The sequence below is a fragment of the Macaca thibetana genome, chromosome 6 (genome assembly GCF_024542745.1).
Source record: "Macaca thibetana thibetana isolate TM-01 chromosome 6, ASM2454274v1, whole genome shotgun sequence".
Taxonomy (NCBI): Eukaryota; Metazoa; Chordata; class Mammalia; order Primates; family Cercopithecidae; genus Macaca; species Macaca thibetana.
In genome coordinates this window covers 56,964,692-56,988,477 of record NC_065583.1, presented here as the reverse complement: position 1 = coordinate 56,988,477, position 23,786 = coordinate 56,964,692, and the positions used below count along the sequence as shown (strand labels likewise).

Below are 23,786 nucleotides of genomic sequence, written 5' to 3'. Positions count from 1 at the left end.
ACATAATCTTTTTAACTCTCAGATATGAAGTACCATAACAGGGTACTTAGCCTATTATTAATAAAGATATCTATTTGTTTGCTACTCCATTTGAGCACTTTTCTAACAAAGTTATGAGAATTTTAAGATAAAGAAGTAATATTCTGCACAGCTAGGCAAAACGATCACATCATTTATAAGGAGGGTTTGGTTTCATTTTGTTTTAGGTATGAAAATGTTTTTATAACCTCTTAAAAATAATAAAAATAGAGAGGAGAAGGTAGAAAATAGGTGAGGACAAGGGAATGTTATTTAATGTTGACCAAGTGATGGAAGGGTTAGCACTACAAAGGCGACAACAAAAACAATAAGGCTAAATTGGAGGAAGGAGAGTACACAGAGAAGGAAGAGAACATCAACTAATCCTATCATGGATGATGGTAAGGAACAAAGAGGATGGGCATTATTAAATAAAGGGAACCTTTGTACAAGGGAGCCTTTGGATGAAGAAGTCTTTGTATGGGGTAATTACGCTTTTATATAATACAAGCAAGTTGTGCAAAATAGTTGCACAAAAATATAAACCTTCCCAAATATCACAAGAATTACAATGTTAAAATTAGCACAAAGATAATATAGTACAGAATAATATGACAGAACAGAGACAAGCATATCTTTTAGAGCCATCAATAAAATGAGCTAAACTTGAGTATTAAAAAAGTTTCTGATTGGATTACTAAGAAACTAATCTCTACCCTTCCTAAAAGAAACACACCAAAAACAAATGATTCAGAAAGCTGGGGATGAAAAGGTTGGGCAAAGGTATTCAGGCAAATAAAAAATACTTGCATATATATACAAAAGATCCAGGTTCACCTCCACTGACATAGAAATATATGAGTATATGAGATGGCAATACAAGGCAATTGTTTTACATTAAGAGTTATCTTAAGCCTGCTTACAGCTCCTGGTACCATCAGTGACTCCCAGTCCCTAGAGACTAAGCAGTAGAAAAGCAACGAAGGTGGAAGGAAGCCTTTCTGTTACTCTGGGCATTAACTAATCACAAGTCCCTCACCAAACTCAATTTTCACTAAACAGGTAAGGAATCGAAACTGCTCTTTTCAAAGCAGCAGCTCACAGTGCAGAGGAGTCCACTACTTGCTCCTAACTGCCCATCACAACTCATTCGCAAAATGATAAGACTTTCTCCATTACTTCGAAATAAGACATCTGCTAAAAGAACATTACATAGACAGCTTCACAGTTGATATGTTTAACTCCAAGATGTCTCTTTTGAACTCTGAGATATGAAGTACCATAAGAGGGTACTTAGCCTATTATTAATAAAGATTTCTATTTATTTGCTACTCCATTTGAGTACTTTTCTCATTAAGCCTATAAGAATATGCATATAATGTTAAGCTAGAGAATAAAATATTATTCACTAATAGCCAAAGACAAACTGTGTATAATTCAAAGCCATTACCATCACTGCAAAAGATTATATAACTAATAAACATTCTCCCTTTATTTAATATCTATTAAATTAATTAAATAGAAATACATTAAATAGAGGTAGGGATACCAAAAGAGATAGAGATAATTTGGAGACACACCATGCCACGTTGGTGAAAAAAATGTCAGTTTATTTTTAAAGTGATTTATGTCCTTCATTTTAAAAAACCAAATAGTTCATAATTATATTAATTAACAACAATATTTCCTCCCCCGCCCCCCCCAGGCTACTTCTTTCCATTTCCCATTCATCATAAATCACTTCTGCTAACAGTTTGAAATACTTTGCTTTCCAGGTATTTCTATCCATATATAAATATACTGCACGAACACACATACACATCTACACACAAACACACACATACATAAACGTCTATTCATTGTTTTTTTTTCTTTACAGAAATAAGATTGTACTCCTATAACCCTACACATAGTATCTAGCGAATTCACTTGTTAACAATATGTGACGGCCACCATATCATGTAAATACATGAAGACTTATTTCATCATTTTCAAGGCAGCACACTGTGGCCCTGCTGTTACTAGAACACACTGATGGACATTTGGGTAGTTTTCAGTGATTTAAAATGATGCAATGAGCATTTACGTACAGTGTCTTTGCGCAATTGAGGGAGAAGAGCTATGGACTATTTCCCACGAGGAAATTATTATGTGCATTTACATTTTTGACAAATAGTGCCAAATTTGTCTCTAGTAAATTTCTCACCAACGGTGCAGGAATTTGGACCCACACACCAACATTTAACCTCTGTCATACTGATAGATGAAAAATAATCTGTTGTCCCTTTAATTCATTAAATGACCATCTTTTCATATTTTTCTCAGTCATCACAGTTTCTTTGCTGTTAACGTTGTTTATACCCTTTGCTCATCTTTTCTGTGAGGTTGCCGGCTCAATGCTTTTTACAAATAATTTGAGTATAAAAATTGGCCCTTTGCCTGAGGTATATTTTGCAAGTATTTTCCCATTTCCTGTTTGCTATTTGACTTTATTTATGATGTTAGTCCCCAAGTGCAACTTAAATTTTTAAAAATGTAATCAAATTATCTATCTTTTCCTATATGGCTTCTGAATTTCATGCTATGCACAGAAGCACTGCTCCAATTCCAAGAAGAGAAATAAATTCATCCACATTTTCTTCTAGTAGTGTGATACTTGCACTAAAAGTTTGATCCATCTGGAATTTATTTTGTTGTAAGGCATTATATAATAGGATTCCAGGCTAATTTTTTTCCATATGGCTAACCAATGTGTCAAGGTATATTTAGGGCAATACATACCACATTTACTGGTCAAGTAATGTTTTATTACAAATACAGATAAAATTACCTTTATGCTTTCATGTATTAATTTTACTTATTAGTTAGTTAGTTTGTTTGTTTTCTTAGACAGGATCTCTCACTCTATTGCCCAGGCTGGAACGCAGTGGTGTGAACACGACTCACTGCAGCCAGCCTCCAACTCTTGAGCTAAAGTGATCCTCCCACCTCAGCTTCCTGAGTAGCTGGGATTACAAGTGTGTGTCACCATGCCTGGCAGAAACATTAACAGTACACTCTTGTTATTTCATAAGCTTTATGATTTTTTAAAATAAATATATTCTGCAATTTACAAATAAACAAAATGCAATTGCTAGTTCTGTGTTACAGGAACATGAAAAAGGAATATCCCCTTAATTTCTTTTCAATGAAAGAATCCAGAAAAAAGAAAAAAATGAAAACAATTATACTGCACAAAAACATTTTTAAGTGACTCTTTTAGTAGAGCTTAAATTGGCTTTCAGGGTTTTATATCAGGTAAGACTGCTATCCCCTTTTGCTTCGTAAACAAACACTGCAACATTTCTTTCTTTTTTTTTGATAGGGAGTTTTGTGCTTGTCGCCCCAGGCTAGAGTGCAATGGCACAACCTCGGCTCACTGCAACCTCCGCCTCCCGGGTTCAAGGGATTCTCCTGCCTTAGCCTACTGAGTAGCTGGGATTACAGGCACCCGCCACCATGCCGGATAATTTATTTTATTATATTATTATTATCTTTTTCGAGATGGAGTTTCACTCTGTCACCCAGGCTGGAGTGCAATGGCACAGTCTCAGCTCACTGCAACCTCCGCCGCCCGTGTTCAAGTGATTCTCCTGCCTCAGCCTCCCAAGTAGCTGGGACTACACGTGTGTGCCACCACACCTGGCTAATTTTTGTATTTTTAGTAGAGACGGAGTTTCACCATGTTGGCCAGGCTGGTCTCGAACTCCTGACCTCAGGTGATCCGCCTGCCTCGGCCTTCCAAAGTGCTGAGATTACAGGCGTGAGCCACCGCGCCTGGCTCAACATTTCTATCAGTAGGAAATATGTTGGTGTTCTGTCCCAGCTAACTCAAATCATGAAAATAGTGCAAAGTATAAAATATCATATTCAAAATCTATTGAAATGGGCAGAAGGAAATAGATAAGGACTAACTGAAACAGGACATCTTGGGGGGAAAGTCAAGTTTATGGTAAAAATTGAACAATCGGTTAAAAAGCAACTGTGTCCCTTGATATTAAAGGTGCTAATTTATCTCCTCCTGTCTGCAAACTTCTCCCATTAAACTTCTTCCAGAGCTGGCTGGATCTGCTCTCTAAGCTGACCCACGTCTGCTGTTGCCCAGTGCCTCCTTTCATCCTGGAGTGGCTGCCTTATCCCACACTTTCTTCTCACTTTTTCGTCATTGCAAAATTGGAATGACTGGTAGGCAAACAAGTGAAATTAATACCCATTATTCTTCCCCCCGCCAACTACCCATAACTCACATTGTCAGCAGCTTTTATAAAACACTACTCTTCAAAGAAGCAGCTGGCACCTTCCTCTATAATTTTTCTTACCTCCTACCTTTCCTAAAATCTTCCATGCATGTGACAAAGAATCATCTAAACAGGCAGCTCCTTCATTCCCTTTAAAGTAAAAATGAAGTTCTTACAAGAGTATACAAGATCGTAGTTAATATGTCACTTTCCCAACCCAAGCACACACACAACTCTTGGGCCTCATGCAATGACCATTTTCTGAATTGAGAATATTCAATTCTGTTAGAGAAGGCAAAAAAATAAATTAAATTGATGCAAATCATTAGATGTGTTAAGCATAGATAATTAAATTATTTACCTGGGAGATATGTTAGACGGATAAAGTAAGTAGAGCATATATGTTTGAACCTAGTTAGGAAGGCAAGGAAGAACCAAGTAAATACTGAATATTCATAGCTGGGCGCAGTGGCTCATGCCTGTAATCCCAGCACTTTGGGAGGCGAGGCGGGAGGATCATGAGGTCAGGAGATTGAGACCATCCTGGCTAACACTGTGAAACCCGTCTCTACTAAAAATACAAAAAATTAGCCGGGCGTGGTGGCGGGTGCCTGTAGTCCCAGCTACTCAGGAGGCTGAGGCAGGAGAATTGCGTGAACCCGGGAGGCAGAGCTTGCAGTGAGCCGGGATCGCGCCACTGAACTCCAGCCTGGGCGACACAGCAAGACTCCATCTCAAAAAAAAAAAAAAAAAAGTACTAAATATTCATGATACACCAAATATACATGAGAAACATGAAGCACTGAATATTTATTGTATCCTAAATATAAATGAGGTCACGAAGCACTCACTATCCATGAAGTCTTATTTCAGCCACTCAGTGACACCCATGAAGGGCCTCAGCTGCCCTCTACCCTGGAGATGCAAATAAAGCCCTTAACTGCTCATCAGGCTAATGCTAAAGCCCTTGGCCAGGCTCTCCAATAGAGCAGGCATGTGCTCACTTCAGGCACCTTCCAGTTTCCTCGTCCTCTATTTGGTCCCTCATAACCACATTACCAGACGGAAAGGCCGATGCAGCACAAAGAACGACAAGATATGTGACCATTGTGCAACCCTAAATTCAGGTCCTGTGGCCCTTCCATTTTCTTGTGCTCCCCAGCCTAGGTGCATTAATGTAGCACTTTTTTTTTTTTTTTTTTTTTGAGACAGGGTCTGACTCTGTCGCCAAGGCTGGAGTATAGTGGTACAATCATAGCTCACTGCAGCCTCAAACTCCTGGCCTCAAACAATCCTCCTGCGTCAGCCTCCCAAGTAGCTAAGACTACAGATATGCATCTCCATACTCAGCTAATTTTTTAGTTTTTTTTTTTTTTTTTTTTTTGTAGAGACAAGGTCTCATTACATTGCCCAGGCTGGTCTTGAACTCCTGGCCTCAAGTGATCCTTCCACCTCAGCCTCTTGTGTTACTGGGATTACACATAAGAGCCACCATGGCTGGCCTCCTCTCCATTTTATTCAACTTGCTTCTCACTGTATGCTTTAGTTTAAAATGCTTCAGCAAACTCTGATCTGTGCATTTTAAATCTGCCTTTCCCACAATTACAGGATAGCGTGTCTGACTGTGTAGCTGAAGGTAACTTTAGCCTCAAGGTTGTATCCACACAACACCTCATCTGCCATTCTGCCCCTCACCTGTACTCCAACCACAATGTTTCCCATGCTTTCCCTTAAACACTCCAGACACATTCTCACCTTAGGACCTTTGCACCTGCTCTTCCCTCTGCCTGAAACATTTCCTCAGACATCTGCATGACTTGCTCCTTTAGTGCCTTCAGATGTCTCTTCCCTGAATCTTCTACAGAAAATTACATCATTTTCCCAACAACAATTTCCAATTCTCTAACACCAACTGGGTGTCCTACAACCCAGTTCAATTTGGACATTACTTGGAGTGAGTGCAGATCCATAGAGTTAAGGATTCAGTCCCACAAGACTTCCTTCACTTCAGGTGCCAGCCACAAACAGGGTCCCCGTACTACCTGCATTTCTGCCCAGCCAACTACAAATCTGAGGCTTCTCGTGATCCCCTTGTGGTTCAATAATTTGCAAAAATGGCTCACAGAACTCAGGAAAGAGTTACAATCTCAGTTTTATTATGAAGAATACAACACAGAACAGCCCAATAGAAGAGATATATAAGACAAGGTATGGAGACAGGGGTGGCACAGAGCTTCCACGCCCTCTCCAGGCATGCCACCACCCAGCACATGGGTTCAGCAGCCCAGTTCACCAGCTCCCTAAACCTCGTTGTTGAAGAGTTTTTATTGAAGCGTCATTATATAGCCATGGCTGATTCAATCACTAGCCATTGGTGACTGGACTCAATCTCCAGTCCTTCTTCCCCCAAAAAGTTCCAACCCTCTAATCACGAGGTTAGGTCCTCTGACGACCAGCCCCTTCCTGAAGCTACCCAAGGACCCGCCAAGGGAACCTCATTAGCATAAAGTCAGGTAAGGTCCAAAGGGGTTCATTATGAAAAGTAAAACCTTCTAGAGGTTGTGGGTGAGGGAGATTCTCAAAGAAAGGAGGCAGATCAATGGCATCTCTACTGTATCCTGACATGACATTTGCTCACTCATTCATTTGACAATATTTAAGAGCCTATTTTAGGCAAAACACTGTTCTGGGTGCTGGAGACAGAATAGTAGGAAAAAATGATTAGGTCCCTGCTCTTATGGAGTTTACATTCTAATGAGAGGAGAGGCCATAATCAGATACACAAACAAATATATAACATGTCATTTGGTGGTAAACACTATGGAAAAAGTAAAGTAGGACAAAAGAGGAAGTACTCAGGGAAAAGGGGGACATTTCTATTTTTGTGGTATAAAAAATAAGTGTGTGCGTGTGTGTGTGTATACATATGTGTGTGTGTATATATACATATATATATATAGTCTTTGTCTGCCACCCCACAATTGCTGGCACAGAGCTCCTAAAATCCTTGGAATCTCCTAAGTCACAGGAGTGTTGACAGTCCTATATAATTCCATACACTTCTCCCAAATCTGGCCCAGCCACATTTGGTTATTCCTCGGACAGAAATCCACTGCACTTGGCGCAGGAATTTGGAGTGCAAACTGAAAGTCTAGGTCAGTTAAATGATGGTGAGAAACGAGCCCTCGTGAACTCCATAGCAATCCCAGGCCACGTTCAATGACAAGAACAGGGAAGACACAAAGAGGTAGAAACAGTCTGTCAGCAGAAGCAGGAGAATGGGACAGAGACACCAAGAGAAGAAGAGGTAAGAGATGATGTGATATTCGAGGAATATTTAGGGATTTTCTAGACACCAACAATCACTATGACCTGCCAATTCCCTCCTATCCTTGGATAGTATGAGACAGATTCTTATACGCTTTCAATAAACCTTCTTTTTAACTAAGCTGGTTTGCTTGATTGCTCCTGGTCATAAATGTTCCTTCGACAAAGGGCTTAGATGAAAGTGGTGTGGGGAGTCAAAAGAAGCCAAAAGTAGGAGCCAGCTTAGCAACTGTTCCTACCCCATACTGCCCAGCCTCCACTCCCTCAGCAAGCTCATTCTATCCTGTGGCCCTGGGGCCTGGCCACTTCAATCCTTTTTTCTTGAGAATCTGCAATTTGAACTGGGAGATGACAGACAGTATTGCCAGTCAGGTGAGGTTATGTGTTTGGAGAATCAGAGAGAGCCAGTGTGCAGAGACAGGAATGGGGCAGAGGAGGAGTAACAAAAAAAAAAAAAAAAAAAAAAAAAAAAAAAAAAAAAAAAGCAGACAAAACAAGCCATGATGTGTGTGAGAGAGAAGCTTCCATGGTGCCTAGATCTCCTCAGTCCCACCCAGCGCCAGCCCCTAGGAAGCTTGGACACAGTTGTCACCCTTGCCCCTGTAAGAACCCCTCTGCTCTTACATTAAATCTGCCTACTTTGCTTATGTTTGCTTGAATAGATTTCTGTGATTTATACCTTAAACATCCTTGTCCAAGGCACAGTGGCCCTGGAAAGCAGGGGAGCCCTGCCAAGCATTCAGAGGGAGGCTTCTAGTCCTGCGGAGTTGCTGACATGGAGTGGGACAAGATTAGAGATTCTCGGCCTCCCAGGAGGATATCACATTCACGTTAGGTACCAATTCATCGATTTCCACCGCCGGATGATAACAAGGGAGTCCCTCCTCTAGCTCACCTGGGAAGGCCGCTTGTTCACCTACCGTAGCACACCGCATCCACTGGAATCAGTCACAGGAATGTCCCTGGGCCCCATAGGCTTCCAGAAACTACACTGCCACAGCGTGAGGACTGTCAAGTTGGAAGCCATTTAGAGGCTGGCTGCTCACAGGTACCGGGCGAGCTCGGTGTTGGCTCTCCCTGCTTCTGACTCCTCAACTCCCTGCCAGTGCCTGACAGGGGTGGAGTGACTCACAGCATCCCCCTACCTCTGGGCACATCTGTGGCTCCCCAGTGTCCCGTTGTGACCCAGCCCACAGCACTGCAGGGTCAGAGGCTTCCTCGGCTGTCTGCTGGGGCCTCTCCATGAGTCATCCCTGCTTCCGCCCTCAGCGGAGGCAGCCCTGACTGCGGGACGGTCTGGTCACCAAGCTGTTGTCATAAAATCCACCTTTTATGGTCTGCCTCCCAGTATCTTATCACTGAGGGGATGGTGGGGGCTGGCGGTGGCAGACACACGGGCACCTGGGGGTTTCTGAGGCTGAGCACAGCAGGCTCCCAGGTTTATGAGCTTTCGAGGCAGAGTCTCACGGTGAGTGCTTGTCTTCATGGCAGACCTTCTTGGCCAGCACTAGGTCTGCAGAGTTCAGCTTTGCTCAGCTTTACGGAGACATCTATGTGCTCATCCTGAGGTGGGAGGGGGCTGCCCCACTCTGTCTATAAGTGGGAGAAGGCAGGGCCTGGGAATCCTGTCCCCAGGACACAGGACCTGGGCACCCAGTCCCTAGCCCCCTCACAGGTACTCAGGAAATACTTCCTGAATGAATTCTGCCTCATGTCCTGCTCACCCACTTTCAAAATTCCTTCTTTTGAAGGAATTAATCCCAACCCAATGGTTTGCAGTCACTAGATCTGCTGGGGGGGTCACTCCCCACCACTCACCCAATCAGGGACAAATTCAGGTTGGTAGAGGAGCAGGAAAATGAGGCTACCAGCTGCATCATGGAAGAGAAAGAAAAGAAAGACGGCAGGTTTCTGAATCTCTTCATGTTCCTTTGAAACAGTGCGTTCAGTGCAGCCCCGTGCCCGCTATCCTAATTCTGCCTCATCACCAGATTCTCTAAGGAAAAATCAGTTACAGCGGAGGGTGTCTGTGAGTTCTGCTGGAGTGCAAACAACTGTCTGCCTCCCATCCACACCCATCCCAGACTTACACCTCAGGAGAACCCAGAGGACACTAGGAGAATCTACCATGGTTCACTATCCTCAAGGAAAGGTTCATGCCTCAGAAAACAAAATATTCATCCCCCTCTTCATTCTCTCCAACAGAATCCTAGTTCTTAAGCCATGAGCCACTCCTCCCATGCATGACTCAGGGGCAGATTCTCATCCTTCTTAGCCTGAGGAACTCATGGCAATCCCATTCTCTTGTGGTGATGTTTCAGGAGTGAGCATGTGTCCTGGTTCTGGCCAAGGAGATGGGAGGGATGCCTGCCAGAGGCGTCTGAGGAAGGTTTCTTCCCTCCTAAGAGACACAGGAAGACACAGTTCTCTCCCCTGGACACTGATGTCTCCAGACAGAGATCTGGAACTCCTTTGGCCCTAACACAGGGGACAAGGCCAGGAAGACTGAGCAAAGAGTATCACAGAGCAGAGTCAGCAGCATGAAGGATGATGTCTGGAGATCACCCTGCTCTTGGCTTCGTGTTAGGGGAAAGAACACATTTCCTTGTAGTTGGTGGCAGTTTCAGTCATGGTTTCCGTTACAGGCAGCTGAAAACATCCAGCTGTACAGCAGCCTTGCTAGAGACAGTCTCCCTCTCCATAGTTATTACGCTGAAAGGTCATCCCCACTAGGCTAGGGATTCCACTCCCCTTCCCCCATCCTGGAAAATTCCCGTCTGGTCTAGAAGGACAGGTTGGGTGGCTGGACCACCTTCTCTGAAGAGTGATGAGGAAGATGGAACTACTTTCTGTTTCAGACCTGTAGTTAGTTCAGTGACCTCCAGTGATCAAATGGGGGCCAGGATGCCTTCATTCACTGGCCCCTGCCACCCTTATTAGGAAGAATTTTTCAATTTCTGAAATTTTGCCCCAATACATACTATTTAGAGCAAAGTCCTCACAAAAGCCAAGAAAATTCTAGGCATTCATTTTTTGAGGTTCTCACCATATGGAAATAAAGAAGCAATTTCAATATAATACTGCAGAAATTATAATTTAAATGTTTATATCTTGCAAGTAGTTTCACATATTCCCTTGTCCCCCAGTACACACAAAATACACTGGAGAAGGATCTGGTTAGGGGAAGATGTTTAAAGAGTTACAGCTGAGGTTTGAACATCCTTCTTTCTAATATTTTCAAAAATCCCCCGAGACAGTAAGAATGACATCATTTGTAGATAATTAGAAGTACAAATTTGGGGCCCTTTGTCAGAACGTTGGAATGACCCTTTGTAGGAGCCCATGATAGTCTCTGCCAGAATCACAAAAGTATCAGCCTTCCCACCAGCCTCTGACACCCAAGCACCAGTTCCCATGAAGCCCAGCTCCTGTATTCTGAGCTTCTAGTCATCAGATACATATGGTAGAGTATTGAAAAAGCAAGGGCCACCATGACAATGAGAAAACAAAAAAAGGTAAACCTTTCAGCAACCTCTGTCAGCAATGCACTGAAGAGCCACTAGGCTCTCAGGATCCTGGGCCTCAAATGTGGAGTTTAACAAGGGTCTGACACCTGGCTCCAGCAGAGGCTGTACAGGGGCTTTGTCTCACAGCAGCTTGGAGAGGCACACCGTTATTTGCCCCTCTGAAATAAGCACTTTAGCAAAGGAAAATCTTGTCGATTCCCTAGGGAGTGTATTAGCCCTTCTCTGAAGCAGTATAGCATAGTGGTTACGGTCCTGTCACTCACATAGTGGTGTGAACTTGAGCAAATTACTTTAGCTTGGTGCCTCAGTTTTTCCAGCTCTAAAGTAATTGGGTGGCTATGAGAACTAAATGAGTTGTCACATGTGAAGTGCAAAGCAAATATACTATAATTTTGATGATGGTCATTATACCAGTTGTAATATTTTATATTATACAGTAGAACTATTATACTATTATTATTGTGTTAATAATACTGCCCAGGCAGAAAGGAATTTGTGTTGGGTGGTGTGGCATGTGGCAGGCAGAGTGGTAGCCCCCAAAGATGTCCACGTCCTAATCCCCAGAATCTGTGATTCTCTTGTTATATGGCAAAGTGGAATTAAGATTGTAGATGGAAATAAAATTGCTAATCGGGTGACGTTGAGACAAGGAGATGATACTGGATGATCTGGATGGACTCTAGCTAACCAAAGATCATTATAAGAGGGTGGCAGGAGAGCCAAAGAAGACGTGATGATAGTATGAAAGTAAAAGAGAAAAAAATAACACTTCCATAAATCAGTAGAAATTTGGGTCAATAAGTAACAATTCTCGTTCCCCAACTTTTCTGACTAAAGAAATCACGGTTGGTTGAAACACTGAAGGTAAATAAATAACTTCCAAAGTTTCCAATAGTTGAAAGGAGGAATAGTGCCATGTTAAGTCTCCTTGCCTGAAATTGGGGGGTGTGAGGGTGACACCCTTGAAAGTTCTAGGGGTCATGATTTAGTTCCATAAGAATTTAGTTTCTTGCAGAGGTGGCCAACAGCCTTCGTGTTGCATGTCAACTTTGGTCTGTTTTTTAGGGGCTACTGGGAAAGCTGTACTGAGGAAGTTAAGAGGTCTCACACACATTCAGGTGGAGAGAATGCTGCAATGATTAGCCACGTCTGTTATGGACACAGGAAAGAAGCTTTGTTCCATTGTACTACTTGCCATTCCAGGTATTACCGGCAGGGACGTGACAACAGCTGGCCAAGGGTCAGGCCAGTCTGATCAGACCTAAACCTAGACTTGTCCATGGGTGTTATCGTGCCGTGTGCTCTTGACAGCCCTAGATACTTTAACTTTCTCCATATTGCAGATTTTGATGTTTCCTTTCATTTTATTTTCAAATGTCTAAGTGAAAAAAAAAAAAAAAACTTCACTGAAATGTATAGTGTATGTGAGAATCTCTCAATGTTTGTTCCTGTATATGAAAGAAATGCCTCTCCCTGTGTGAAGAAAATCTGAGTTCCATCCCAGCAGCTCAATTAAGATTTATCCATTTTTTCCAGGTTTTCCACTGACAGCCTTCATTCCAGAAGAAATAATATGTATTTTTAGTGGGCTAGCGTTGCTAATTGACATGCTGTGAAATGAATCTGGCCCTCAGATGTGGTTTTAAAATTGAATTCATCTTCAACCTAAAAGAACTACTGATTATTATGTTAAAATCTGGGTCATCCATTTCTTTTTAAAGAGGTGGAGGTCTGGTCCAACTTTATCCACATTGGTCGAATGAGTATCCCCATTCTATTTACATTCTAGTTACAAGGAACCATCGATGGCTTTCCTATCTCTAAAAGCAACAAAGAACAATAGAACTCAGCACTCTACCTGTGGGGCAGGGCCTAGGCATGAGTTCTAAATTTCATACGACCTGTTGGTTGTCACAATTTGTTGGGGAGGTTGCTACTAGCATCTCCAGAGTAGAGGTCAGGGGTACTGCTAAATATACTACAATGCACAGAACAGCAAAGAATTATCTGGTCTCCTATGTCAATAGTGCCAAGGTTGAGAACTCACCCCTTGCTTAAAAGAGTGATTTTGTCAAGAAAAATGAAAAGTCAGACTGGGGGCTTTGCTTTGTTTTCTCTTCTAAAGTTAACTGAAAGTAAACAACATTTATGACTCAGGCTACTGCAAGAAGCAGGGAATGGATGACTGTGGTTAGTGACAAAAACAATAATAAATGGCTTTGCCTGTCTTGTCTCTTTTTCAGAGTCAGGGAAGGAATGAAATGACCAGTAATTATCATTTAAACTGCTGTTTTTATCCTGCATCAATCAGAGCCATTCATTCTGGTTACTCACAGACCCTTGGGCTGAAACCACACTAAATCAGGGTCACAGCCAGTGTGAATGTATAAGGCCACACTTTTTACTCTGCAAGTGTTAATGACCTGGGCTGAACAGCAATGGCAAGTTTCCATGAAAAAGCCATCTGAGATTGTAATCTAGGAATGAATGGTTCTATACGGAGCCTATTACCTGGTTTTTAATATTCTGTATTCAACGGGACCACAGCTGTAAACAACTCTTCACTCCCATTTCTCCATGAAGTTAATTTGCACTGTGTCAGCACTGCAGGCTTTTTGCATATGTTCAGGACAAGCTGATATGAGCAGGCCTGGAATGAGTAATGTTTAGTAAAATCAATAAACCCTATTATTAGTCACTAAAGGGACTGATTTTATGTCTATAAAAGTAAAACAATTAGAACGTATTAATGGCAGATTCATCATAGTAATATAATGGAGCCAAGTATGCTTGTCTTTTGGGACTCTTTAATTTACCATTCGGTACTGACTATATACTCAGCCAGAGAAATGGCACGCATAATATAAATAAGCCCTGGCCTTTGGCAATTCATATTGTCATCAGTAAAGACAACACTGTAACAGTAAGAGGAAGAAACAAAACTTCATTTAGTGATTAATGTAAACCGGTCATGAATAATGTTCCAGTAAAAGCCTAGGGGAAGAGCCTATTCAAATTGCAATGTGCTTTTGGTCATATATCTCTTTGTATTTATCAGCATTCCTGTTTATTACAGTAGCAGAGTTAAACATGGTCCAATGCAGCTATTTATAACCTATTTATTTAGCCACCTAATTAGAAGTGATTTTAAAAAGCCTGGTATGTAATAAACATACATCTAGTCATTTTGCAACTGAAAGGGAAGATTGACTTCCATATATATTATTAAGAGCAAGAAAATCATCAGGAGTCCAGAGTATCACCCAGCTACCAACAAGAACATGAAAATTCAGCTGGTGAAGATATAAGTTGACCTTAGTTCTGCTTCTGTGCTTTGACAGTTAAGGCGTTGGTCAAGAACTGAATCAGCATGTAGGCAACCAACAGATGCCAACTATATTCTAAACAGAGAAAACATACTTGCTTAACTGGTATAAAACAAATTACCTCAAGTCTTCAAGGAGAATCAAGATGTCGTATAAAAATGAAAAAGCTTTGATAGCTTAAAAATGATGAAAAATATGTGAAATACTCTTATGTGTAGGATTAAACACCATAAACAATGTTCTTATAAATGACAACTTGGATGAAATTCAAAAGAAAAACTGAAAACTAACAGAAAAATATCTTCCTCCTGAACTCTATTAAGAACATAGACTAGACGTGTAAGTCAAGCAGCAAAGGCAACACGTTAAGGTGGTCTTTCAAAATCAAGGGAAACATTTCTTTTTGATTGCAAAATTCTATTCATTTGCGACGCAAAGGCCTCTAGGTAGAACTAACCAAATTACACCAAGACAAATTCTGTCAGTTTAAAGAACTTTTTAGTAAACCACGTGGTAGCACTGTCATTAGCAATTACAGTAAAATAATAAAAACGTACAGCTGGAATGAAGCACTGAAATCAACCAGTCCAAACATACAACGCACACTCCCACCTTGGGGCTTCAGTACTTGCTTTTCCACGTCACTGCAGTGATGTTCCCCCAGATGTCTGCATGGATCCCTCCCTCATCTCTTTAGTGGCCACTCTGTTTACAGTTACAAACTCCAGCACACATTCACTATGCGCCACTCCCATGCTTCGTTTCTCTTCATTGCATTCATCAACCACCTAACATGCTTTATATACCAGATATTTTATGATACGTTTATCCCACCACCAAAAAATGAAAGCTCCATGAAGACAGGAATTTGTGTCTGCTTTATTTACTGCAGTATGCCAGAACCCTGGGCAGTGCTTGGGATAAAGCAGGCACTCAGTAAGTGTTTATTTGAAGCAAAGAAGGGAAAGAAGAGGCAGTTAAAATTTGGCATAAAATATTCTAGTAAATCAATGTAATGACAGCTAACTAACTAAATGACTTTTTACATATTTTCCCTATTATCCACATGTCATAACATTTGCATCTTTGAAGTATCATTCCATACCACAGAAACCTGTATCTACTAATTTCCAATGATATCATATTCCATGTTTAGGGTAAATACCCTGTAAATGGGAATACATCCACCGAATTAAATACACTATTTGGTTGTTATACTTATGTATCCTATAAGAGAAGTTAATATCTGTTTACTGTATCTTATGCATTGGATATTAATAATATTAAGAAACCCTTTCTTGAAAATTAGAATGACTATCAGGCAGAAAATAACATGAGACAGACAAGAAGCCATTATTTAAAAAAAAAAAACTTTTTAATTCTGATTGCCAAATTATTTAAGGCAGGTATAAAAAAGGAAAGCATTCAATATACATTTTACATAAAATAAACTAGATTACAGCATAAAACAAGTAACCAGGCAATGGCGTTAAAGTCTCTCTCCTCTAAAACTGGATAATTGTAAACATTAAAAAAAAAAAAAAAAAAAAGACTGTAGAACTATTCAAGTAATAGAACAATCACAGATGTCTCTGGTACACAGGCTATTGGGTTATTTGCCATTCAAGATTATCAAAAAATGACACCTCATTATTCACAGATGCTCATTATTTCCCCATTTTAATCTTTACATTATGTACAACACAGTTTTTGTGGTACTGGCAACCCCATGCCTTCCAAAAGTACTTTTTCCACAATACACAAGTACAAACAGTGACTACAGGAACATTTTACACTGATGCGTCTTTAACAGGAGCCACCAAATAGACATCTAAATTGTACCAAAGTGTCATCATCACAGTTAGCCTTTCTGAGGGGCTTATGGGAAATATGTGAAGGATATGCAAGGTTCAGGCACACTGATACATAACATTATTTATTTACAATTTTAAAGGAAAAGGAAAAGAAAGTAAGTAGCCTTTTGTGGCTAACACTTTTCAACATGACAAATACATTTTTAATTTCCTTTACTGAGTGGTTTGCGACGTGGCAGCAGACCCTGTGTGTGCGAGCCTGGTTACTGATACAAAAAGTAAAGAATATATTTATATTTTTATATATATATATATGTATATATACAGATATGTATACGTATATATATATAAAACAGAAGTTTAATTACAGCAACATTTGTTACTCTGTGATAAAATCTGTAATTTACAAAAATGAAATGACTGGTTTTTGCCTGCCATTAAGGCATTTCAAATTAACACCATGGAACTGATGTCTGTATAAAGCGCTTCCCCATGTGATCCAGTCACATGACAATGTAAATTTCCAATCTTGTTATTCTCTGCAAAAGAAAAGCAAACCTTAGCACACGATTCTATCAACACTTTGTTTGTTTGTTTGTTTGTTTTTTGAGTCGGAGTTTTGCTCTTGTTGCCCAGGCTGGAGTGCAATGGCTCGATCTTGGCTCACGGCAACCTCCGCCTCCTGGGTTCAAGCGATTCTCCTGCCTCAGCCTCCCAAGTGGCTGGGATTACAGGCATGTGCCACCACGCCCGGCTAATTTTGTGTTTTTAGTAGAGAGGGGGTTTCTCCATGCTGGTCAGGCTGGTCTCGAGCTCCCAACCTCAGGTGATCTGCCCGCCTTGGCCTCCCAAAGTGCTGGAATTACAGGCATGAGCCACCGTGCCCAGCCAATGGTTTTTTTTTTTTTTTAATTTTGAGACAGAGTCTCACTCCATCACCCAGGCTGGAGTGCAATGGTGTAATCTCGGCTCACTGCAACCTCCGCCTCCTGGGTTCCAGCAATTCTCATGCCTCAGCCTCCCTAGTAGCTGGAATTACAGGCGCACGCCACCATGCCCAGCTAATTTTTGTATTTTTAGTAGAGACGGGGTTTCACCATGTTGGCCAGGCTGGTCTGGAATTCCTGACCTCAGCTGATCCACCCGCCTTAGCCTCCCAAAGTGCTGGGACTACAGGCATGGGTCATCATGCCCAGCCTCTGTCAATATTTGTCACTGTAAGCCTGAAAACCATAAGACTAATAAGACTTATTTTAATTCCATTCAAATGTAGAATTCAATTCCAGAGAAAGTGAATAAACACAAAGTAATGATACGCATTGTGAAAAATATTAATTTTATAATACTAACAATTTAATTCCTTTAAATCATTTTCCTTCTTAAAACTTAGGGAATAATTTAAAATATCAAAGAACAAACATTACCTTTAGTATTATGAAAATAAATGTCTCCATTTGCGACTTTATCTTTAAACATAATAAAACAAAGGGAGTCATGGTGAATTATTTTAGCAATGTTGTAAGGATAACCCAAGAAAATTTCAACTGCCTAAAAAACTAATCAGTTAATTACTAATCTACGTAACCCTTACGGAACGGGGTTCATGGAATTTAAGTTGCATGTGAAGCAACTTACACTGGCATAAATAAACACATTCATTACAAGGATATAAAACCCAAGGAGTTCAGTTTTTGGCCTAAAAATCCTGTACTTACTTCCTCCCAACCATTAAGATATTTCTATCTAGAACTAATTAAAAATGTAGAGGATATTTACCTTCTTTGTCCAGGAAACATTCCAGATGCAGATGCCTGGGCAGCCACCTGCTGTGAGGCAACAAGGGCAGCAGAGGTCAAGCCTAATGGGGAAAAAAATGTAGAGTGTCTGTGATCTTTAGAAGGATAAGAGTAGATACAGGCCCAGTGGGGAAGGGCCACAGACCCAGTAGCAGCACGGTGTCCTCTCCTGAACACACACATGAACTCTTTCATACAGCAAGGACACGGTACAAGCCATGTGGTCTATCCGCTATCTATCCTTTCTTGAATATTCTGCAGTTTTCTTAATAGCTATTCGAAGGAGATACAGCATTCCATCTCTCCAGCTCTGCATGGTGCTAAATGGTTTGCATGCATTCCTGAATAGGAAGCTCAAGAGAAATAATAGATGCCAGGTAACAACAGGAATCAAAAGTCACAGTGAATTACAGAAGCGGCATGCTATTTGCCTAGAATACAATACTTCCATAATAATTGTTATCACTTTAACATTTTCCCCAGTGACTGAACACAATGCGTCCCATAAGATACACAGAATCAGTAAATCAAACTTAGAAATGCTCTTCACTTTCACCCTGCAAGACGAAGGTAGCAGTCAGAGACTTAATAGCTCCAAATGGCATGATGTTGCCTAACAGAGAATTCTTTTAAATTCTATAGAAGACAGTCCTGGGGAAAAATAGAGTAAACGAATGCAAACCTAGGGAAGATAACTGTCTCTTTCTATGTCTTTTATTTGGATATATTTTCTTTTCCCAGAGGTAACTTAAGACAGTACAATAACAATAATATTATCTTAAAAGAGATAATTATTTTCTTCTCATATATACTTTATTTACATATAGGTATAATGTGTTAGACTAGAAATAGAAAAGCTCTATTTTGTTTAAGAAATAGAAAAGCTCTCTTTAAACACTATTAGTTGACACCAACTAAAAAGACGTGAATAAATAAAAATGACCCCTTCACATTTGTATATCACTTCCCAGTTTTGGAAACACTTTCAAACATATTATCTTACTTTCTATTCACACAGCAGCATAAGAGGCAACTTGGCAAGTGCAATAGACTAAATTATGTCTCCTCAAAATGTTGAAGCTCTAATCCACAGTGTGATTAGATTCGGAGATGGGGCTTATAAGGGGGTAATTAAGGTTAAATGAGGTCATATGGGTGGGACCCTAACAGGGCAGGATTAGTGTCCTTATAAGAAAGCACACAAGGGCTCCCCCTGCCTCTTCCCCACCCACCAGCTCATGCACAAAGAAGAGATCATATGAGCACACAGCAGGACAGCAGCTGCACACAAACCAGGAAGACAGGCCTCAGCAGAGGCTGGCTGTGCTGGAACCCTGATCTTGAACTTCCAGCCTCCAGAACTGTGAGAAAATAAATTCCTGTTGTTTAAAGCCATGCAATCTGGGGTATTCTAGCAAATTGTAAAGATGGTGCCATCACCCACCCCCTATGAGATGACAAAGATGGGACAAATAATACATGCTCAACTTATGAACCACAAGGTGAAGATTCCCTGATATCAATCCTATGGCTTAAAACATGTTTCTCTTTCTCAATTCTCCCATTTAGTGAAGTCGCAGCAGTGAAGGGCTGTGAAGAACCCTTGAATGAGGTTATCAAAGTGTTAAACCTGATCACATTACTCCCATGATTTCCATCGGAAAAGAGCAACTTAAAAGGCATGTAGAAATCAGAACAAGTAATTTCACCAAAGCCTCCCACCATCCCTCCCTTTTTCTACAATTTCCCTGAAGTAGATATCTGATCTTCTGATTGTTATATTCAGTGCCCCAGACACTGGCCACCACCCTCAGTCTGTGAGATAACAGTAAGCCACCGATAACATCAACTGGTGACAATTATTAAGTGGTAGCCATTTCATGCCTCAATAGAATACAAAGATGAGGGAATAGCGTTAGCTGTGTCACTAGGAAATAAGTGTTAAAAACCCTCCTGAGAGCTAATGTGAACTCAAAGCTCAATATTTTTAAGATGTGAAATGCAATTTTAGCAACTGTTTTCCAAAGCAGAATGGACAAAGACACAATAATGACAGAGCTGCTGACCTTGAAAAGGGTCATATTGACCCGGGATTAGCGGGTAACCCATGCCAACGTGGGTGTGGTGATGCGTGTGCAGGTGCCGCTGGCCGAAGGGGGAGTGGCGATCCCTTTCCCTTTCCGCCTCCCGTTCCCGCTCAGCTGTAGCCTTTTCCACAGGCTGCAACAAAAAAGAGAAATTTTCCCCCTTCACGCTCTGAAAATCAACTTCTAAGAGTACTAAACCACCTTCGTCCCTTTGACAATATTGTGTTAATGATTAAAAAGTAAATATAAAGATACAATCTTTAATAACTAAAGAGAATTTCAAAAAAACATGCATTAGTTTCCGTTGGAATTAAGCCAACACAAAAAGAACTGCTCCACCCAAAATAAACCGAGTGACACCAATGTTTTCCTGAAATGACGGAAATAAGAGGACTTCTCTCTATATTCATTCATAATTGCAGGTTAAGAATGTACCCAATTGCTTCCCATAAACAACTTTTAGAAAATAAGTAGTTTTGGAGATATCTTTAAGGTCAAGTTTTCTAATTACACTTGTATTTTATGGAGAGAACCTATCTCACAATTTTAAACGTGTCTGTATACATTTTGTTCTACTGAAAAAACATGCCCTAAAGTTATATGCCAATATAAAGCACAAGAAATCACTGTCCTTACACCCACATTTTGAAGCTCTCAATTTTTGAACTCTCACAGAGAAGCTCCCATCTCCCCAAACCATAGTCTGGGGTAATGATGGTTTATTTCCTATGACTTTCTACCTTTAGAACCTAACCACCCTTTAACTAAAGTTATCCTTCTCACTTAAAAGAAATCCTTGTACTAAGAAGAAGGTCTCAGAAAAATTCCGAAATCACCTTTTCTAGTTTCTCTATAGAGTTTCTGGTAGACTCATACACATTGCAGATACTATTATTTTAATTTACTTTAAACTCTTTCCTAGCCAAACACTATCCTATTTTTGTTTAGTCTCTCTTCACAACAGTCTCTAGGACTACAGCAGTCACCTTTTTTGGGGAACAGTCATCTTTCACAGACAAATATTTGTATTATTCAGCAGAGTTAAAGGGACATGACAAAGAGTTAAGGCCAGAAAACAGCAGACACAGCTCTCACCCCTAAACCACATGACTTACTCTTGGAAATGAGCCTCACAGTGTGCAAGGCTCAAATCTGTGCCTTATTACATGTCATGGGCACTCAGCTTTGCTCGTGATGAACCTCCAACCATGAACACTGGTGATGTGAATATGGAGGGTCAATTCAAGTAGGAGAAACCTCAAATCTCTCCAGAAGTCAAGCTAATAACAAAGACAAGCGATGCAGGTTGGGGAGCTTTTATTTACATCCATGCACATTGATGAGGAGCAGGACAGACTGCCCAGATGGGGCTACTGGCTCCCATCAGTTACTGCCATGTGATTTTGAACAAGATTTTCTATTGTCTTTTTTTTTTTTTTTTGAGACAGAGCCTTGCTCTGTCACCCAGGCTAGAGTGCAGTGGCACGATCTCTGCTTACTGCAACCTCCGCCTCCCGGGCTCAAATGAGTCTCCTGCCTCAGCCTCCTGAGTACCTTCGATTATAGGTGCCCACCACCACCAGGCTACTTTTTGTATTTTTAGTAGAGATGGAGTTTCACCATATTGGCCAGGCTGGTCTCGAATTCCTGACCTCAAGTGATCTGCCCGCCTCGGCCTCCCAAAGTGCTGGGATTACAGGCGGTAGCTCACTCCCGGCCCAGATTTTCTATTGTCTTAAGAGAAAGAGGTCATCTGAATTTGTATGTAAAATATCTGATTTTTAAAAGCTGTCCCGCAAGAAAACACTTTTTGAAAAGCTTGATTTGCCCAAAAGGTCAACAGTTTATAGCCTCTGACCTGCTTACTTACAAAAATTATATAAAATAGACTCCTCTGTTACCTAATTCCTCAATGACTTATCAAACATATTTTACACCAAAAGTTGGTTCCTATGAATTTAAATTCCCACCTAACAACCATCCTCCTGGGTAAGCAAGGTATACTAGATTTCGCAACAGAAAAGCTAGCTACTGCCATACATGCTTTAACAATTTTCTCTCATGTGTGAAAGCATCTTACTTTTGAACGCTCCATTCTTTATGTATTAGGATAAAACAGCATCCTGAAATCACAGCTGGGTTCCGAAACCATTTATATTTCAAGACTGTTCTGTAGCTTGTTCCCCTTTCTCCCCAAAACACAGTACTTTTAAATAACAACAAAAGGAGGCTTACAGCAGGAGACTTGCTGCGGTATTGGTTAGCATGCTGCTGGAGCAAATCCAGTGCTTTAGATTCAGTGGTTGTTTTTGTGTTGATGCTAGGGCTGGTATTGACTTTCTCTGTCTCTTCTCTCCCTGACATCTTCCCATAAACAGGATAATGAAATCCTGGAGAGAGATAGGCCCCTGCAGATAAAAAACAAATGCCACATCAAGTTACAGGCTATATCTTTAAAAAAAAATAATTTGGGTTACATGAATTTGGAATAAGAGTCAAAGAGATCTTAAAATAGGGGGTTACATTAACAATGGGCTACATCATCATTAAACTGTATCTAGCTTCTCCAGTTTTCTTCTCCCAGTTAATTCATCCTGATGAAGGGAGGTTATAAACAGAATTGAGCTTACAGCCATTTCATACATTTACGTGTCTGCTTAAGTGAAAGGAATAGTAACTATAATGATTATGACAGTAAGTGCTTAGAATATTTTTATAGGCAATAAAGTATCTGTCAGCCTAACAGCTATAGCAGACCATCAGAGACTATGGAAACTATAGCTAAGGATTCCTGACATTTCATTTAAAAAACTTACATTAAATCAGTTTTATCTTTGGGACTTTAAACAGCATAAAAACAAGCAAAACAAATGTCACTCTTGAAGCTTCTAATTTATCTTGAGTTTTTAACAGCTAATATTTGAACATCGCCTCTTCCCTCCAATATAGTCAGAACCGACAACACGTACCAGGATAACTGTGCATTAGGACGGGAGAAACAGCCCGGTATGCAGGATGGCTGGGGTCGTACATCTGTGGGTAAGGATAAGCATGCAAGTACTGTATGTATGACTGATGCTGACTCATGGGTGAGGAGACAGCCACTCTTGTTCCCCGAGAGTCCTTCCAGTTCACAGGAGTCTTTCGATCATCATTTTTCAGCTTGCTCTCCTCCATTGATTGAGAATCAGGACGCTTGGCCTCTTTGGGCTCCTCTTTAATGCTCGTTAATGATACAGGAAGGCTGGGCACACCACTCTCTTTATTAGGAGTTTTCCTTGGACTATCCTCTTTTAATTTCTTCTCTCTATCAAGTTCTTCTGACTTTTGCTGATCCAGATATTTGGGCTGGTATACATAATGATGCCATGTTCTTGAATCTGGATCCTGATTTTTTTTTTTTTTAAAGAAAAAAACCCAACAGATTTGTTTTAAAATTTCAATTTTAAAGAAAGCTTGTTAATAATCATGACAGGACTAGTACTCTTAATTTTAACACTAAGTTGACATTTATTTCTGTGCTAGACACTGTGCTAATTGTTTTACCTCCTTCTCTTACAAAGTAATAATGTCCCAGATAGGCGTTATTATTGATCCCTTGTACAGAAGACAAA

At 40.6% G+C, this 23,786-nt stretch overlaps 1 protein-coding gene across 7 annotated transcripts in view; it reads right to left on the bottom strand.

Annotated features, from left to right (window-relative positions):
- Positions 1-5,039: 5,039 nt before the first annotated feature.
- The window catches only part of ZNF608 (zinc finger protein 608), a 123,300-nt gene continuing 104,553 nt past the window's right edge, over positions 5,040-23,786 (bottom strand). For 4 of the 7 annotated variants that reach the window (XM_050794543.1, XM_050794539.1, XM_050794542.1 and 1 more), the window contains 5 exons: positions 23,142-23,559; positions 22,408-22,580; positions 20,152-20,305; positions 18,066-18,147; positions 5,040-13,799 (listed from right to left, as the gene is read on the bottom strand). In XM_050794543.1, the coding sequence (XP_050650500.1) occupies positions 13,775-13,799; positions 18,066-18,147; positions 20,152-20,305; positions 22,408-22,580; positions 23,142-23,559 (852 nt within the window). In that variant the 3' untranslated portion in view covers positions 5,040-13,774. Of the gene's footprint in view, positions 13,800-15,826; positions 16,829-17,713; positions 17,756-18,065; positions 18,148-20,151; positions 20,306-22,407; positions 22,581-23,141; positions 23,560-23,786 lie in introns of those variants that run through there. The other 3 variants (XM_050794544.1, XM_050794540.1, XM_050794541.1) reach the window with 2 other exon arrangements.